Source organism: Haplochromis burtoni, unplaced genomic scaffold, assembly GCF_018398535.1.
Source record: "Haplochromis burtoni strain Fernald_Lab_line unplaced genomic scaffold, NCSU_Asbu1 Contig_138, whole genome shotgun sequence".
NCBI classification, from domain to species: domain Eukaryota; kingdom Metazoa; phylum Chordata; class Actinopteri; order Cichliformes; family Cichlidae; genus Haplochromis; species Haplochromis burtoni.
In genome coordinates, this window is record NW_024582499.1 from 1,002,647 (window position 1) to 1,022,030 (window position 19,384).

At 45.6% G+C, this 19,384-nt stretch overlaps 1 protein-coding gene across 2 annotated transcripts in view; it reads right to left on the bottom strand.

The window, feature by feature from the left end:
* Positions 1–6: 6 nt before the first annotated feature.
* The window catches only part of fgd1 (FYVE, RhoGEF and PH domain containing 1), a 37,436-nt gene continuing 18,058 nt past the window's right edge, over positions 7–19,384 (bottom strand). For both annotated transcript variants that reach the window (XM_014336437.2, XM_005931116.3), the window contains exons 2-18: positions 11,658–11,981; positions 11,384–11,582; positions 10,507–11,305; positions 8,957–9,046; positions 8,543–8,691; positions 8,307–8,463; positions 7,986–8,124; positions 5,601–5,659; positions 3,891–4,037; positions 3,707–3,799; positions 3,267–3,346; positions 3,081–3,111; positions 2,262–2,363; positions 2,022–2,150; positions 1,462–1,620; positions 1,154–1,300; positions 7–380 (exon numbers count right to left, since the gene is read on the bottom strand). In XM_014336437.2, coding sequence (XP_014191923.1) covers positions 105–380; positions 1,154–1,300; positions 1,462–1,620; positions 2,022–2,150; positions 2,262–2,363; positions 3,081–3,111; positions 3,267–3,346; positions 3,707–3,799; positions 3,891–4,037; positions 5,601–5,659; positions 7,986–8,124; positions 8,307–8,463; positions 8,543–8,691; positions 8,957–9,046; positions 10,507–11,305; positions 11,384–11,582; positions 11,658–11,981 — 3,080 coding nt within the window. In that variant the 3' untranslated portion in view covers positions 7–104. The remainder of the gene's footprint in view (positions 381–1,153; positions 1,301–1,461; positions 1,621–2,021; positions 2,151–2,261; positions 2,364–3,080; positions 3,112–3,266; positions 3,347–3,706; positions 3,800–3,890; positions 4,038–5,600; positions 5,660–7,985; positions 8,125–8,306; positions 8,464–8,542; positions 8,692–8,956; positions 9,047–10,506; positions 11,306–11,383; positions 11,583–11,657; positions 11,982–19,384) is intronic.

Genomic DNA, 19,384 nt, shown 5'->3' on the forward strand with positions numbered 1-19,384 from the left:
GAGATATTTTAGCTACAACAGTTTGTTTTGTTTTCTGGTTTCCAACTGATCCTCATTTAAAGGCCCCCATCTTCATCATCGCCATCATTCCTTGTCCTACAGAATCACGTGTTTTCTTCCTCTGCCACAGCTGCAAACTCCTCCCCCTCCTCCTCAAGACTCTCCACAATTGGTCGGTGGAACTGAAGCTCCTCCCCCCTCCCAGCCCTGGACAGGATGTCCATCCATCGCCGCTGCAGCTCTTCCCCGTCGGCGCTGAAGTAGAGGGTCAGGTGGCTCTGGGAGATCTTGAAGGCGTGCCGTCGCTCCAGGCGGTCACACGACTCGGGCAGAGAGACCTCGAAACCAATCAGAGGCACGCTGCGCTGCGCCTTCACATCCTGTGGGAAAAAGAATAAATTGAGTTCATTTAGGGTGTAATTCGATTTCATCCCAACGTCAAAGACCAGACCAGTCAGAACAGAAACTGGAAGCCTCCATCACCATCATAATTTTCTGTCTGCCGTGATCTGATTGGTTGATAATGTAAACAAAGAGTTATTCCCTGACCAGAGTCACACAAAGTGGAGGAACTTTTAGTGTGATTTTGCTTTTCAAAGCTTCCTCTGTGACCTCACAGAAGTATGGAAGCTTTTTTTGCCACTGCAAATAAATCATCCATAAATCAAAATTATGGGATATTATCTCCAAACTTCATCTTAGTAAATCCGACTTCTGAGAAATAACTTGAAATTCTGACTTACAGATGGCAAAAAAGGTTTTCCTCAGTGGCAGGAACAGGCTTCCATACAGAAGGCACCATAGGACGAGGTGCTGATGTTCCAGCAGGACAGTGTTTGCTAATATTGTGGCTGTAATCAATAAAGAAGCCTGTAGGGGGCACTAGCAAGGTTGCAGATTGTCAATACCACCAGAGAGCTTCTAATACAATCCAGAACTCCCAGCATTTCCTGTTTTGTACAGAGCGCTCACAAGAAAAGGACAGAGGTGAAAGGAGGTGCAGGGAAAAAATTTAACTGTATCTCCATTCCCATCCAGGGATGCAGCGACCTCTACTGGATCCCTGTATGAACTGCAGCTGGTTACTGTTCAATTGGATTAACAGGAAAGTGCCTTCTTATATATTTGACATGAATGTAAATTTATAGCGTACCTGTGGAGCTCCATAGATGTAGAGCACCAGCGGCTCGTTCTCGGGGATGACGAACCAGGCTTTCTGCCAGCCCCGCCCTCCTCCTTTCTCCATGTGATGCAGAAAACTACAAATCACACTGTTCTCTGCTGCCAACGAGGCCTGTTTCTATAGCAACGAGAGATGGATGAGAAGAGAATCAGCTGTCTGCGACACTCGACCTGTCGAGCATCTTTGAAAAGAGAAATCCTGAAATGTGCAAGCGGCTCCATGCGTGGAGATCTGACAGAGGCAAACGCCGGGTGATGTCAGAGCGTGGTCACACTCACCTCCAGGATGGAGCGCCTTCTGTGGCTGCTGCTGGTCAGCCCGGCGGGAGACGGCGACACGCCCACGAGCGTGGCGTAGCAGTCGATGCAAACGCGGTTGGCTCGGTTGTTGTCGTACGACAGGCGAGCGCGGAACTCCGAGCATTTCCCACAAACCACCTGGAGTCGACATAGACCATCGCACAATTGGTAACTATGACAACGCTGTGTAAAGTCTGAAAATGTTGTTGTGCCACAAACGTCTGGCAGACACGTGCTGCAGATACTACAAATATCCAGGTGTTGGGCTACGACAGATGTTCATATCAGCTCATGTATGACATATACTGACATGCTGGGTACAATAAATGTGAGCAGCAGGTGGAGGTGTTGTGGATGCTGCACATGTCACAGACACTACAGATGTGGGCTGGTGTTGGGAACAGTCTGAATGTGGAGAGCTTTGTAACACATCACACTGGCGTTGCAGACGCTGCAAACATCAGCTGGTGTCGTCCAGTGCTGTGGATTTTAAATTGTCTGTAGGTGTTGCAGACAGATGTTATGGATGAAGAACGTACGTGTCCACAGGCTTTGCAGTGGTGGCGCCTCTTGGTAATGGAGTTGAATGGCTCCTGACACTTCATGCACAGAGTCACTTCCTTCTCTCTGATGGGAGTCGGAGCTCTTTTCCCCAGCTCAGCACAGCTCTGAGAGGCAGAGACGGGAGAATATGAGTCACAACTGAATGATTTCTGGGATTTCAAGAACTCCGCTCTTCATGTCAGGGGGTCAATTTTGTCGCTGAGTGTTTGTGTTACCGGAGAGTGAGGCGGCGTGGAGTCATCATCTCGGAGTGAACAGTTCAAGTGTCGGAAACTCTCCATCGTCTGCTCGTGCCTCTGGATGGTCGCCTGGATGGCCTGAATGTAAACAAAGTAAAGGGTGGATTTCATTAAAAGAAGAAGAAGAAGAAAATCCTTCATTACTATCAGTCAATTGTAAATTTGTCCTAAAGCAGCGGGCCACATACAGCTGGCGTTGGGCCAGAATGGTGAAAATCCTCTTCCTGTCACTTTATCTTCACATTTAATCCCTGTAATATCTCAATATAACAAATTTAAGTGTGATTTCAGCCTCAGTCTCAGTATTTTTGCATAATACATAAATGCTGCTGTAATTATATATAATGAAAGAAATCTGTAGGCACAACTTTTGGGGGTTAAATTGTAAAAACATAAATGTATAAAACTACAGAAAAGTTCAGGCAGTTTGTTACCGAGACTATCCTGTAATAATATCATATATATTATACAATTTATCTGATACTTTAGTACTTTGGTGCATTAAGAGCAGCTGTGGGAGACATCTTTGTGAGTTGGACAAGCTGTAAAATCCATTAAAAAATTAAGTCCTCTTTTGTATTGTCCAAAGATGTCTGTTGGGCCGGATTGGAGTCTTTTGCCAGGCCGATTCTGGCCCCCAGACCTTATGTTTGACCCTGTGCCTGCTTCACAGTACTTGCCACTGCTGACTGAAAGCACACCACGAGCCCATCAGGTCTGCAGCCGAACGTTCCTCCGCAGTTTCTAACGTGCTAGTATCGGATCATCTACGCCCGCTGCATCAGCACCACTTACCTGGATCCAGTCTTTCTTCTCCTCCTCCGTCCTGCAAAGCCAACAGAAAATCAGTCAAATCTTCGAGGAGCAAAACTCGACCTGAGAAACAAACTTCAGTGTGTTTTTATCCTGGGAGACAGATTCTGATTACAGTGAGTCCTCCTGCAGGACCGAGTGTGCTTCTGTCTCTGTAGGTGTTTGTACCTGGCCTGCAGCTCCAGGGATCTCTGTTTCCCCGACACCAGGAACGTCCTGGCGACAGCGACGCTGCTCGTCTCCTTCAGCTGAGGACACAGGCGGGAAATTCACTGTTGGCTTGTTAAAAATATTCAGGCTAAATCTGAGCACGCTCATCATCATCCTCTCTGATCTCGCTTTATCATTGTTAGTTCTATTCGACGGTTAAAGCTGAGGTGGATGCACGTTTTAATACCGCGTGTTTGTGTCTCTGGAAGACAACACAAAACCCCACCAGGCCAACTTTATGAAGCTCGGACACTGAACGAGTGCTCGTCTAGTTGTTATTAGTCTGTAGATCACATTAATATTCTTGACTTTACTGAGCGCTTAAGGTGTTTGAAGGCTGAATGCAAAAACACTCTGAGTCTAACAGTGTCTTCAGTGAGAAAAGCCGGAGAGCTCACCTCCATGCCGTCCACGTCGATTCGGGCTCGGACGCTGTACTTCTGACCAATCAGACGCAGCTTCGGGACGCAATACAGTAACCTGTCATTGAACTGCAGAGAGAGGCAGGTGTCGCTTATTACTGTTACTATGACCCTATGAACTCTGTAAAGCGCTGAGAAGGAGACACAGACAGGGAAGTACCAGTATCAGGTATCTGTCCTGCGTGGTCCCGTTCTTATTGGACAGCTTGAGGATGTGTCCCTCTTTAATGAGCTCGTTAGTTGGGTTAACAATGTCTTCTTCTCCTCCCAACAACTCGTACACCTTCAACAGCTTCCTCATTCGCTCCTGGCAGAGACATAAAAGAATCACTTAGCGGTTCATGTTCCTGCCGATGCTACATGAGGGTTTTAGGGCATTTTAAGTTCACTGGAAACCTAAATTTTAGATATAAGATACAAAAGGCAAACTGTGAGATTACTAGGACAGCTGCGGAGCCTGAAGGCAAAGTTTTCGATCTACATTCTAGCGTTTCCAGCGAGTCTTCAGCGGGGAGACGACCTGACATCCTGAAATGAGTTTCTCTACAGGAAGTCTGGATCCCCTCTGAGGTGACTCTCCAGATCAGGGTTCGAATGGAGCGCTTCCAGTTTAGGTTTTAACCCTAAAACACCATGTGACACATGAGCTTTGAGACATCTACATCATCGGTGTGATTTTCTTTAAACCCAAACTCCTTTTATGTTTCAAACTGAACAAACTGTGAGCACCAAACTGCAAAACAAGAGCCAGATGTAGCAAAAATGTTACATCTTATTTCATGGTTCAGGCTTTACAGGGTTAAAGCGCAGAGAGGGCACATACTACACACATGTACTGGTCTGGAGTAATCTGCTATCACTGCCTGATGGAAACACTGTAAAAATATTTGATGTTTGGCTGAAAGGAAACAGCTGGAGTCTGGAAATCACAGCAAAATGGTTGAAGGAACTGCCCTCTTCTTCTTCTTCTTTCAGCTGCTCCCTTTAGGGGTCACCACAACTCTATCCATCTTCTCTGTGGTCTTCCTCATTTCCTCCTGCCTGGCAGCTCCATCTTCAGCAACACGTCCACCCTCCCTCCTCTGCACATGTCCAAACCATCTGAGCTTTGCCTCTGACTTTGTGTCCAAACCCTCCATCTGAGCTGTACATCTCACGTTTCTAAGTTGGAGGAAATGCAGTATATGAAAAATGTAAGCATGGTAACGGTGATCGGGTCTGGACCAATGTCCAGAAGTTAAGCTCTGTCTAACTGAACGCCATGAGCGGCTGTAGTGTATTCTTAGTATTAGCTTCCCTCTAAAGCTTGTTTAATGCCACTCACACGTCCTCGTCTGATTATGTCGCGTTTTCTCACTGCCTCCTGCACAAATCTCCAAAAAGCTGTCAGCTGAGTGAAACCGCCTCACATCAGCAGCAGCGGCTTTCCTTTAATCAGTCACAGCTGATTAGAGACGGCGGCAAACATCCCGCTGAGAGGAGGTGGAGAGGCTCAGACCTCTGAGTCATTACAGCAAAAACCAGCCTGAACTCCATGAATCCACATTTCTGCTTCTCGTGCTCTTGTTTACATTAACCATGCTAATCACGCCATCGCTGAGAGACCTCTGCAAACCCACCTGGGTACCCGACGTTCTTCAGGCAGACTCGAACCTGAAGTATAAACCAACCTTTGAAGCAGCAGTCGTGTTTACCAGGAGCTTCGGGCAGTTAATGAGCGTAATCAGGAGAGTTTAAATAAAGATGAAGTAAAAGTTGAGCTTTAATCTATCCCGGGCCACATTTATCTGAGTGATGTGGTGTGAACAGCGGCAGACGGGGGTGATTATGGCTCACAGCTCCGGGTGTCGAATGTGTGAGAGTATCTTACCATCTTCCTGATGGCAGCGTTGGAGTGTTCGGCTGCTGTGGCGATCAGCTCCAGAGACTCTGCAGGAGAGAGAGGACAGTTACGTGAGCCAGTAGCTCAGACACACAAAGACCCAGGAACCAATGAGGGCGAGGCTACCAAATACTCTGGCTTCTAGCTTCTCTGTGCAGCAGCGCTCCCCGAAGCCCAAAGTTTGCTCCGTAGAAGAAGAGCTGATGAACCCAAACTAAAGTCTGCAGTTACACTATATTGCCAAAAGTACTTGCTTGTCTGCTTTCACACACACGAAGTCGAGTAGTGTCCCATTATTATTCCATAGAGTTTAATATAATGTTGTCCCACCCAGAGCTTCAAGTCTTCTGGGAATGCTTTATGAAGGTTAAGGGGTGCTTATCTGAATTTTTAATTGTTCTTCTAGACGAGCATTTGTGACATCAGACACTGATGCTGGACAAGAAGACCTGGTTCAGTCTCTGCTCCAATTCCTCCCAGAGGTGTCTTGTTGGGTTGAGGTCAGGACGCTGTGCAGGCTCTCTCGCCCATGTCTTTATGCACCTTGCTTTGTGCACTGGTGCGCAGTCATGTTGGAACAGGAAGGGGCCATCACTCCAGAGACCATTTCTCCATGCTCTACAGTCCAGTGGTGGCGCTGCATCTGCTGCTTTGCATCGCACCTGCTGATGTAAGGCTCAGCTGCAGCTGCTCGGCTGTAGAAGCTCATTCCATGAAGCTCTCCACGCACTGATCTTGAGCTAATCTGAAGGGCACACAGAGTTTGGAGAACTGTAGCGACTGACTCTGCAGAAAGTTGATGATCTCTGTGACCTTTCTGTGATTTCACCTGGCCTACAACTTCAATGCTGAGTTGCTATCGTTCCCAATCACTGCCACTTTGTTATAATACCACTATCAGCTGATGTAATTTAATTTGAGGAAATTCCACGACTGGACTTGTTGCACAGGTAGCATCCTATCAAGGTACCACGCTGGAGTTCAGTGAGCTCAGAGCGAGTTGTTATTTCACAAATGCTTGCAGAAGCAGTCTGCATGTCTGGGTGCTTGATTTTATACACCTGTGGTCCTGGAAGTGATTGGAACACCTGGATTCAATGATTTGGATGGATGAGTGAATACTTTTGGCAAGATAGTGTATCAGAATTATTACATAAACTGTTTGAAGTGTGATCAAAAACATTCAAAAGCTTTACTCGATTCATATTTGCCTGATCTCATATTCAGGTTCACGCTCTGGTACAACTCTGGCCTGTTTTCAGCACAGCAGCTCTTTTAGATCTTTCAGATCTTTCATTTGAAGTCCTACAGTGTGTGAAACAGCGATCCTTCTACCTGAAGGTTTTATTTTATAGCCAAAAAGTTCTTGTGTTTTCGTTCTGCTCTGAATCGGCATGACAGCACCACGGTTCAGATCCTCGGGCACCTCAGGACGTTGCAGCTCTTAAACTGGAAATTTCAACTGAAAACTGATCGGTCACAGCCAAACATGCAGCTCTTATCAGTACCGGCGATCCTTCGCTCTCAGTTTGAAACAGAAGCCTCTGAACATGTCTGAGATTCACGGTGAAATCGCAGTGCAAGCGCTCAGAATGGGACTTCCTCTAGGGATCTAATAATGTCCGAGAGGACGACGCTGCATGTGCAAACAGCCAAATCTAATCTAACTGGGCCTTTTGGTTTTCACTGGCCTGTTCTTTAAGGTTTTTAAACACACTTGATCGCACACAAGTGTCTCTGTTTTATAATCGAAGAACATTTCAAGACTAGAGCCTGGAACATGTCCGAGCTCTCATTTTTAGCCTAAACCAGTGTTTTTAAAATATTTTGTGCTCAAAAACAAAGCTGACGTTTAAAGACACACCTGTAATCAGATACGCCGTCTGGCATGTTGTGAGTTCTTTTGATTGTATCGTCTTGTGGGTTTGGGCTTTGCAGGAAGCTCCATCACATCAGTTATATCAGGCTTCCTGAAGTGTCTGTTTAGCTTGTTTTGCACCACATTAACCAAATTCCCCAGCAGATGATGCACTCAGTCAGAGAGCTGCTGACAATTGCTTTTCTTTTTTTTAACACTTTTGTTGAGGTGCTGCATCCTGCTCGTGGGTAGCTGTGATTTCCTCCACATATTAAAGTGGTTCATTTTTCCTACTCATAAATTCAGTTATACTTTTCATCTCGTTTCTAGCAGAGAATTTCTGTTTCTACAGGTTAAGGACTTTAATATATAACAGAATAACAGGCAATGATAATAGTAAACTAAAGAAAATACAATATATTTTTGTCTAGATTCTATTAATAATGCACGGTTGACACTATTTGGTGGCCTAGAGAACTCAAGGCAGTCGTGTTTTTGTGCGTTTGTTTTCATACTCTGGGCGTCCCTGTAGTCCGGGGCGTCCTCTGGCAGCCTGTGGAGGTAATCTTTGAGCAGCAGCTCATAGCGAGGAATCCTCTGAACCGGCTCCAACATGTGGTGCTGCAGAGTCAGGTTCCCACAGCGCTCCTCCCTCTGCACAGAAACATCAAGCACACGTTTGTACACAACAACGTGTGATGATCTTAAACTAATGAGCCAAAACAGGACGCCCTGAGCAGCCTGGAGGCTGCAGACCTCTGAAGGTCCCTGTGGGATCTGGTGCAGAGCCGTCAGCAGCAGATCATTTATGTCCTGTAAAGATTTGGATTATGTACCTGTATCTCCTGAACGATGGTCTTGAACTGAGTCGATCTCTCCATCCAGATGTTCACCAGCTCCATGGCTCGGTCAAAGTTCTTCACGTACTCGCCGTACATCTTCAGGAAGGGGGCCAGCTTCTGTAAGATGTCACCGATCCGCGGGTTTAAGTCCCTGTGGGAACAAAGAGGAAGGGAGTGAGAGGAGCTCCTGAGGAGGAGCAGGAGAAGAGGAAGAGGAGATGGAGGCTCACCACTCCTCCATGCGTTTCTGCAGCGCCGGCAGCAGGAACTGCTGGTGGAAACAGTAGATTGAGCAGATGTTGGAGAAGATCCCCAGAACGACATCACAGGGGAAGGAGGAGCGAGACCGAGCCTCCTCCAGGAGTCTGGCACAGAAAACCTGTGGGAGGAGATGGCTTCAGTCGGGCTGATATTTCTCACAACAGGAAAAAGTTCACACCCGCCAAGCCTGCAGTGGGAATACTGTGGGGTTTCCATGGCAACAGTGACAGCTCAGTGACGTGAAAGTCGGCTAACAGACAAACTGATTCTACCAGGAGGAGACGACCTGCGAGCGACTGACAGCTAGGTAAGCTAAGCCTAGTGTGGCGGGCAGCTCCTCTTCCTATTGGCTCACAGGCTGAGGAGACTCACTCTCGACTCACCTGGTCCAGCAGGTGGAGCTTTGAGACGTAGGCAATCTCTGTGTGCAGCAGCTCATTGGCGATGTTGAAGACCCTCTGCTGGACAGACATCTGGACACAGAGACAGTTAAACGAGTGAGTGCACAGTAAATATTTTCCTCTTTTAAAGGCAAAAACGGCCAAACCTGGAGGCTGGACAGAGACCCAAGTTCAAGTCAGAGAGAGTTTTCATTCATTCGCATTGTTATTATCATTATTATAACATTAAACGATATAGCTAGGTTTAGGACATAGATATAATAACGATGTTGAATTATTATGGATGGCATCATACAATAAAGACGGTAGCATTACTATGACTGTAATGCTCTAAATACTACTCAACGACCTTGAAACCTATAAACTACTTAGGGTACCAAGATTCATACATTCAAATATTTACTTCAAATAAAAGTAGTTTCTTTTTCTGTGTATTTGCAAACAGTGTGACTGCCTTTGATTTCCATTCAGTTGTAAACACCCCAAATCATTTTTAACATATTTAGCACTAATTCAGTCACTTAGGCTTATGATTTATAGATCCCTGCTTACCAATAACAATTCAATTCAGTTTTAAATCACAACAACAGTCACCTCAAGGCGCTTAATAGTGTAATGTAAGGGAACCTACAGTATTACAGAGAAACTCAACAATCAGACGACCCCCAATCAGCAACCACTTTGGCGACAGTGGGAAGGAAAAACTCCCTTTTAACAGGAAGAAACCTCAGGCAGAACCAGGCTCAGGGAGGGGCGGCTATCTGCCGCGACCGGCTGGGGGTTGTTGTGGTAACAGAAAACACAGATATAATAATAGTTACCATAAATATTTGGTGATGATATGAGCCGAACCACATACAGGACATTGTTGTCATTACGTCTGTTCTTCCTATTGCGCTTCTAATGGTTCACACCGTTAGTAATTAAATTTGTTCTCATATTTAAATATATTCTCAACTGTAACTAAACTAAAGCAGGTGTGGAAAAAACCGCCCATTGGTGGGTTTTTAGTAGCGTAAGTAAGTGAGATCATAACCAGAATTGAATGCATTAGAAATACTTATTATAATAATATAATTTATTATGTTATATTTTCCCGTGTTTTTATATGCATTATATTAATACTTATATTATATTTATATTTTGATCCTGTACTATTACTTTAATAAAGAGTCTAAATGCAGATATTCAACACAAACCAGTGTTTGAAGCCTGCAGCTGCGTTGGTCATGTAAAACATCTGTATGAGGACGCGGGCCTGCACATGAACCTGGAACATAGCCCCGTGTTTTCCAGATCAATCTCCTCTGTGTATTTATTGACCCCTGTCGACCTTTTTAAACTCCCACATGTTGTCCAAGATTCCTATTGGTGGAACAGTTATTTCCATGAAAAGTGAAAGCGTCTGTTCTAAAACCCATCTTCTTGTAACCATTTTCAGTTTCATCCAAAACGAAATTACAGATGTGTAACGGCTCACGAACATCAGCCTGAGGATGTAGACCACCTGGTTAGACCACCTGAATCCTCACCTCAGCAGAGTCCTGTCGGTCTGTCTTGGGAGGGGCCAGCACCAGAGTTAGCTCCGCCTCCTCCTCCTCCAGGTCGCTGTCTCCCTCCTCTGAAAACTCCCTCCTCCGCCTCGCACCTGCCCTCGGGTCCCCCTCTTCCCCCTCCCCCTCACCTCCCTCCCCAGCATACGAGGATGAGCTGGAGAGTCTGGGCAAAAGGGCGGGGCTGCACTGATAGGCCACGCCCCCATCATCCACACCCGCGAAGCAGAGCTCCTCGCTGTGCGAGGGAGAGCTGATGCTGTCGATGCCGCTGTCTCGATTGGCCAGCTTGCCGTCCGTCTGCGAGGAGGGGAGGGACAGACGCTCGGAGGGCAACTCTGATTGGTCAAGCAGTGCCGGCTGCAGCTGCTGCTCCCTCATTTCCACGGCAACCACATCATCCTCTACATGTTTCTCTGAGGGGCTGTAACCCGACTCCATGGACAGACGCTTGTGATGGTGATCGTCCCGGCAAGCAGCCGCCAGCTCTTCATCATCATCGTCTTCATCGTCATCAACGTCATCGCCATTATTGTCATCTTCCTCATCAGGTAGATCACCCACTCCCCCCTCATCCTCACCCTCAGGCCCACCCTCATCCCCCTGTGTGATGTCGTCGTGGCTCGTGAGCTCACAGGACGGCTCCTCTTCAGGGAGGGGCGGGGCCAGTGATGATGCTGGTGATGAAGGTCGGGAGGATGACAGGGAGGAGGGGGGGTCGGAGAGGCGGGGACACAGCGCCCCACCAGTGATGTCAGGAACCACAATGATCTGTTCCCTGTAAACAAACAAACAATAAACAAACAGAAAAGACTCATATAATGACATCACTCCTCCTTAACCAATCAGAACTCACCGCTCAAACTTCTCGATGAGTGACAAGACACAGGTGGGGGAGGCGGTGCCGTCTGCACGAATAGGTGGAGGTCGGCCTGCCCGAGGGTCCGCTGGGAGGGGTTTGCAGGGGGGTGTAGGTGGGAGGGGCTTTTCTGGTGCTCGGGGGCGCGGCCTGGAAACCCCTGTCTGCTGCTGGAGGTGGGGGGGTTTCGGTGGCACTGTGGAAGGCGGAGTTACAGGTGAGCGATGACCTCATGGATGTGTTAAAAAAAAAAAGTGAATCAAATTCTTACCCTGAGGTTTAGGTCCCGGCAGCGGCGGCCTGCTCTTGCTCGGTGGTGTAATTGTGGTAGCTGGCAGCTCCGGCGGCCCCGTGTCATTCACCAGCAGGAGCCCATTCGCAGAGCCACGGCGTTCTGCTAGCTCTGCCCCTCCCTCCAAGGAGGCGGGACCTGATGTGGAAGAGCTTGGCCCCGGGTCAGAGCTCGGCCCCGGGTCAGAGCTCGGCTGCTGCGAAGAGTCGGCATCCAGCGCCCCCAGGTGGCCGCACGGTGAGCAGGACGGCTCCAGAGAGAGGCTCTTAGTCAGCAAGCTGGGACTGGAGGAGGAGGAGGGACCTGAGGAGGAGGGGACAGGTAAAAATATACAAGGGTTTGTGTTAGGTTGTTTTTGGTTAGGCTTTCTGTCTGCAGATCCTGAAGCTTCATCAAACTCTCGGCAGGTTTCCTCTAAATCCAGGAGACATTTTCTCTGCTGCTCTTTGTTTTCAGGAGCTTTTACTTCAGCTGTCCTTCACACACTAACAGCCTTCGTATTCAATCAAAGCCAAAAAACTTTCTTTATTAGATTTGTTAACTTCCAAAGAAGCGAGGAGACGGGACTGACTCAGCCGAATGTGTTTGTGCGTTTCACTTATTTTGCTTTTCACTTCCTTTTTCTGGCTTTTATTTTCCACCACTGTGTCTTTGAACCTTTGATTTTCAGTATTTTAAATGTGGTTTATATTTTTCATAGTATTGTTGGCTCTTGTTTTATAGATCCACATTCCTCAGACGGGGTGTTTTTATTGACTTTTTATATTGTTTTTGTATTCCATTAATTATTCCATAAAGAAAAGAAGTCATAAATACTGGACCGCACTCTTTATAATTTGTGAAATAGGGCACTGGCCTTGGTGGCCCTGCTGGTGCCTTGATGGTTTTATTGCTGTTTTATCAAAGTGTATTTATGACTTCTCTTCTCCAGCCTTTGACGATGACTTGACCTCATGTTTCTTTGTCCTGCAGTTAATTTATTTCATTTTTAGATTTGTGCACAAACAGATTTATTCTGTTTGTTTGTTCTTGTTTCTGTTTGCTTATTTCATGCAAATCATCTTAATGTTTCTGTGTCAGAGCCAATAGTGACTGCTGCCCTTTAGCAACAGACACATTTCCTGATGGTCAACAGTGAACTTGATTGGCGATAACAGAGGAAACCGATGGGCTGTTCAGGCTTGACTCTCTCCGTGTCGCCATGGTGTGTCCGTGCAGCTTTCTCAGGGAAGTGATGCAGTGTCACCCGGCTGTGCATAATAAACGACCAGAAGAAAAAGGAAAAGTGTGTAAAAAAGGATATCCACAGAAATCTATTTGATGTTAAATAATGAGTCCTTAGTAGAAACCAGGTCTACCCAAGGGTTAAGTCTTTTCTAAATACTTACTTTATGTTGTAAAGTAATATTTGGGATATTGAACTAATTACCTCATGCTTTATATAAATTGGTCCAGTTATCCTTACTTCCAGGTCTGAATAGTGAAGCCAGTGTGGATGTGTCTATAGGGAGGCGTATTCTCTGTCTGCAAAAACAAACCCAGTTGTGTTGCCTCTATGAGAAAACGACCCTTCTGCTCTTTTGATTTACGAGCTCACTAAACACTCTCCGGGTGACTTTACAGCCTCAATCGTGAGTTTAAAGTCTTATTAAACAGAACACAATGCTCGTTTTGTAAGTTATGGACCAGTTGAGACTGAAATAGAAGGTCAACAAGTTTTGCTTTAGGGTGGTGCTAACTTGCAATAGTGATTGATTGCAGTGTCGCTTAATTTCTCAGTCACATCCACCCCTTGCTTGTCCCTTCTAGTTTTAAAATGTCATGATGGTGAAATGGTAAAACCTCAGTGACCAGTGGCTGACAGCACAGCTGGTCATGAATTTCATAATTACAAACAGTCTTTAAATTATTCATCATTTTAAAAAACTTGTCTGGTAGGGTTTGGCAGGATGTAGTATAACAAAAAGAACTTTCAGCTGCTGCCTGATTAACAAAGAGTCGCCATGGTGGGTAGCTCAGCATGTTTGATTTTGCAGATTTTTATGCCAGATGTCCTTCATGATGCGATCTGAAAAGTTTCATGTTTCCCACCAGGATCGGAGCTCTGAGATCTTTTACCGTTTAGGTCACTGTGTAAACCTCTACATTACTATTAAACAGCTGAAATAAAAACATGTTAACAACTCAAAGAAAGCATAAAGATGGACAGCTGCCGTCACTTAAAAGTGAAGCCAGTGGTGAAGCGCCTTAAACCTGCAGTCTATTAAACAGCCAGCAGGGGGCGATAGCTGTGGATGGCAGAAGATTTCCGGTCCTATAAAAGTCTGCTGTTAAACAGCTCTTTGCTCTGACCTCAGTCACAAAGTCTATTTATATTAAGTCTATGTTGTACATTTTCATAACGTAAAGAGTCAGAAAGGAGGATCCTCATTGGCTAACAACCTCTGAATGAGAAGCCGTTTCATAGGTTGTTACATCCCGTTTCAAAACACCAAGAAGGCGATGGTGAAAACACTCAGCTCAAGGCTTCAGAAACCGTTGGGTCACAACGGCTACATCCATCTTTTACACTGTCTATACAGCTGCCAATCACCAGACCAGTGTGGTGCACAGAGATGCTACAGTAGAAACAAGAGAACCAATCAAAGACTTCTACATCTAAAAAGCCTCAAAAATAAGCAAAAACGTGGTCGAGTCCAAACACTGATGGGTACATCTAACATAAGTCTGCTACAACAGGGCGACTAAAGGAAAGTCCAATAGTTTCCAGCAAATATTGAACAGTATTTATGATTGAAATCCCCCCTCCCTAGAGTAAACATCCGTTTTTTTATACAGCCCAAAGTCTAGACTTAGAGATTTGTATGTGGTATGACTGATGCGTTCCTGCAGAGCACGTGGGTTTGTTGAGCAATTCCACATTTTTGTTTCCTCCCGGATTTAAAAAAAAAGGTCTCTAAGATCTCTAAAGTCTCTAAAGCTGAATATTTACCCAATGAATAAATTGTTTAATATTTCAGTGGAGCACGAAATTAGAGTTAGCATACAAAATTAGCCGTTTGAGTGAACAGAGTGGCCTGTGATGGAGATCTACACCCGGCCTGCGGACTTTTAAGATGACGTTACGTTTCTCAGATGAAATCTCTGAAAGCAGAGCAGCAAAATTATGAGTTGCAGGAGCTGTGAGTGTGTGTGCAGTACACACAGTAATTAAGTTATATACGGCAGGGAGTGTGTGTGCAGATGTGAACGTGATGGGAGGTCATGGGAAAACATCAGCATGCTGATGTGGAGCAGATGGCGTCTCAGTTGTTTAGAAAGCACCGTTAAGAGCAGCAGTCATTAAATCAACAGACTGGAAAAGATTTACTTCAGGCTAAACTGACCACACACACCATTTCCCACAATTCCCTCCAACATCTGCAACAACTTCCTGTTCGAAACGATCCCGATGTTCCGCTCATCGTTGAGGGAGTTCAACAAACCTTTTATGCGATTTTGACCTACAGTCAAAGTCCTTCTAGAAGCAAGCCTCGCCACTTGGCTGCCATTTTGAACACCTCAGGGCACCAATCTGGGCAAATATGTTGAAGCGTTAGCTCAGTTAAGTTAAACTTCAGCGCTCACCTGCACATACAAACTCCACGACCAGCCAAAGAAGTTCATAAGATTTTCTTCTCCTTTTGAAGTTCCTTCAAAACTCTTGGAGCGCTCCGTCTAACGATGCCTCTGCTGCAGTGAATTTCTTTGACTAAGAAGGTTCTAGTTTTGGGGATTTTTTTAAAAGCTGAACTATTTGGCACAATTTGGTCTGTAGGTGTTTCTGTCCGGGTTTCAGTCTCCGGTCGTCTAGGTAGTGGGGCAGCACCTTAGGCGTGGCCACCATGTTTGGATGACACCTTGGAAGTCACTCTCTGACCTCATGAATCCACGATTTCACCACAGAAATCAAACTTTGATTGGGCCCAGTCGTGGGTTTCAGGTCACACTCAACAAAACATTCAGCCTATTTTATAAATTATGGTCATTCTAAGAGTTAAAACATTATCCAGGATGTGCTAATGACTGATTGGGTAATGACTTTCAGTCACCTAGTACCCTCTCTCTCTCAGTTAGCTCCGCCCCTTGCTCATCACATCAAGGTTTAAAACAATAAGAAGACAGAGAAGACGTCAGCTCGAGGCTTCATGAAAAGGTCCTGACTAACCGATTGGTAACATTCTGCTGCCCACCGACGTTCACGCCTTGATTTTGCTCCTCACTCAGACCTGCCAACACCCTCAGTCTTCCCGGGTTTCTTCAGGCTCGTTTCTGCTGCTTTTATCACAGATATTTTTCTTTCAAGGCCATCGGTGAGCGTAGCTCGCCTTCATCCTTACACAAGCCCCTCTTCACCACAATGGACCAGCGCAGCCTTGGCATAGTCACAGTGCAGAGCTCATGCAGATACAAATATAATTGATTTTATTACTGAAATTATTTGTGAACCTTTTGGCTATGGGTCGCTACCCGTGAACATCCTCAGACTGCACTACATTTGGTAATCACAGAGTTAAATTCTCAAAGAGTTGAACCTCCAAATTAGTAAACATGCCTTCCCTCCCTCCCTCCCAGCCACCCAATCAATAAAAACAAGCATTGACAGACTCAGCCAGAAGCTGATAGCCAGTATATTGTAATCCATCTCTTTTCTTTCTCTTATCTAATCCAAGTTTGGATCGAGCGTATCCCTGCTGTCATGAGGCAAGACTCAAGATAGGAAAAGGTGTCTACCTTCTTGCATGTCTTTGGACAGTGGGAGGAACCCAGAGTACCTGGAGACAATCCATGCAGTAACGAGGAGAACATGCAAATTCAAAACCCGGACCTTCTTGCTTTGAGGCAACAGTGCTCGCCACCACGCCACCCCCAGTTGCTTAATCCTTGTAAGGGTTTGGTCTATGAGTTGTGTGTGCAGGTAGGTCAGCTGCTGGAGAAAAGCTTTACAGGTCAGTCTATCATCACTCACAGCTGGTCAGAGACAGGTGGGTCTGTAAGCTGATTAACGGGTTTGTAGGTCATCTTTTTTTCAGCACTGTTGATACTTTTTGACATGTGAACAGTGAGACACAAAATCCTCAGTTCCCATTTTAAATGAAGCTCACGCATCCGTCTGCCGAGTTTCATGTTCTGCTGCGGCGTTCTTTTGAGTTACTCGCGTCGTTGTTTTCATTGGTTGGATTGAACTGATGTATATTTTTACTCTTCAAGCTCCTTCATTTGACTTTGAACATTTACAAATATAGCCCAGTAAAAATCCAAAGGAACATCCACCTCGCCGTGATCATAAAAATCATATCTAAATATACCCTCCCTGTCTAAAACCAAGTACACCTTTGTTTAGTAACATATTTAGGAAGAGCAGCAGTTTGTTGTCATCTACCCAAATCCTCCATATTCCAAGCCAAGCTTGACACCTTAATAAAACCTTTAACAGCAGAGATGTTTTATAATCCATGTCTGGAGTGATGTTTCAGACCAGAACCCTAAAACAAGGCCGAGCATCCAAAACTGACGTTTTTTTCAGGGATATGGAATCTTTAAAGCTAGATGTGGCAATATGGTACGCTGAAGGTTGGCACCTAGTTGCAACACAGGCCAAGAGCATGGTTGGAAAGCCGCTGGCAATGCCAGCCACTAGGGAAAAAACTGTTTTACCCAACTGTCTGACAAGTGGCTGCTGGAGGTCGGTGGCAATTACTCAAAACCGGGCACAATGAGGACAATTCGCCGAAAACCTCGCTGCTTTGCTCACTAGCAAACTGTCGTGGTTGTCGGTAGTTGTCTGCCAAGTAGAGGTGAAACAGCAAAAGGTACGAAACAAACCAGAAATGGAGGCCATCTTTAATTTAACGTTTCACTACCGCTCTGTGACAAGTTGGCAACTTCAACACAAACTGCAGGGAATCTGTTAGAGCCAAAACAATCACAAGGAGGTTTTTGGTTAGAGAACTGAAAACTACTTGGTTATAGAAAATAATACCTAATGAGAAGCCAACAGTTCCTTTATAATCATTGGTTAGGACTGAGAGCCCAATGCCATCATCGGTGTAACCTGGTGCATCGCACATTAACCCCACAGGAAACCTTTTGGTTTCTCTGAGATGCCAACAGTGACAAAACTGCAGTATTTGATGTCCTGGGAATGAGAATGGTCTGAAAGCTGATTCCTGCTCATACTTTTGTGCTCGCTGGCTACTCAGCGAGAGAGCGCTGGTGGGAATTCAACAAACAAAGAGACAAGAGAGACAAACTTGGGTGAAGTCCTTCAAAAAGCCAACAGTGTGGAGCCTGACGTCAGTGAGCAACGTGTAGGTGGAGCGATGATTGTATGAAAAGTTGGAACAAGAAAGGGAACAACAGCAGGTGACTACAACGAGGAAGAAACCCATCACAAAATGGCTACAAAAGAAAGACGGTTTTCAGTTTTAACACAGAAGTTCTTCGTCTATGTCAGACTCCTGTCTCCGCAGCAGGGCGAGCTAGAGGAGCAACAGCAGCGCAAAGATAACCTCGAGCAGCCCACGTATTTTTGGCACTGCCCCCTTCAGACAAAATGCAAATACATCATATAGAGGGCGGCCGCAAAGCTCTGCAGCGCACCTACAGACCATCGGCACGCAACCAAACAGGAGCCTGGGATCGTACCACCAACCTTCTGATTAGTAGGGAACCCACACCTGAGCCAAGATGGGGGCTCTGGAGGTCAGTGTGGGTTTCAAGTCATCCCTACGAGTCTTATGGTTATTATGGAGACTGGTGAGGCTCTTTAACAGGTTTCGCTTATTGCTGGCAAGGTTTTTTTTAAAACAAACAAACAATCCAAATGCAAAATCAAGCACATAGATGACTGAAGCTACATGTAATTTGGGGTGTGGCATAATTTCAAACAGACTAAAGTTTCTAGTCATTTAAGTCAGTGAGTCATAGGGATGCTGGATGCCTTGATCACCAGGAAATCACACTCTGATTCAGTCCAGGGCAGTTCTGTCATTCCATAGGTGTTTAATTTGATCGCATCAGAGGCCCTGGGAGTTCTAATATGTGTTGGAAATTGGAATATTCATATTAAATACAACTCTTAAGAGACTCTCTCCAAATGCCTGGACAACTCTAAAAATGTGAAGTGAACTGGGAATGATGGATTCATTATTAACTCATAGACAGACGATCAAAGACTGCTGTATTCAGGCTGGAGACCTATTGAACCACTCAGCTGTTTATTTAACTTCATTTTGGGGTAATAAAGAGAAAAAATGCATTCTGGAGACTTAACACAAGCTTTCTAAATGATATGAAATGTAAGGAACTCATAGAGGAATCATTTAAAGACTAAATGGATAACAATAATATTGGGGACGTGTCGCACAGAGCTTTAGGAACATTTAATGCTCGACCTGCCCATTCTGCAGAATTCACCTTCATCATTTTACCACTATGAGGCTCAGTGTGTGTGTGTGTCCGTGTGTGTGGAGGGGGTGTGTCCGCGTCTGTCTGCAGAAACAAACCAGCTCAGACAGAAACTCAGATCACACCATCTCCATCCTGCTGTGCAGCCACATCAGCCTGGGATGAACAGCCACATTTAACATCGATGGATCAGGAGCCCATCAATAAATCACACACACACACACACACACACACACACACACACACACACACACACA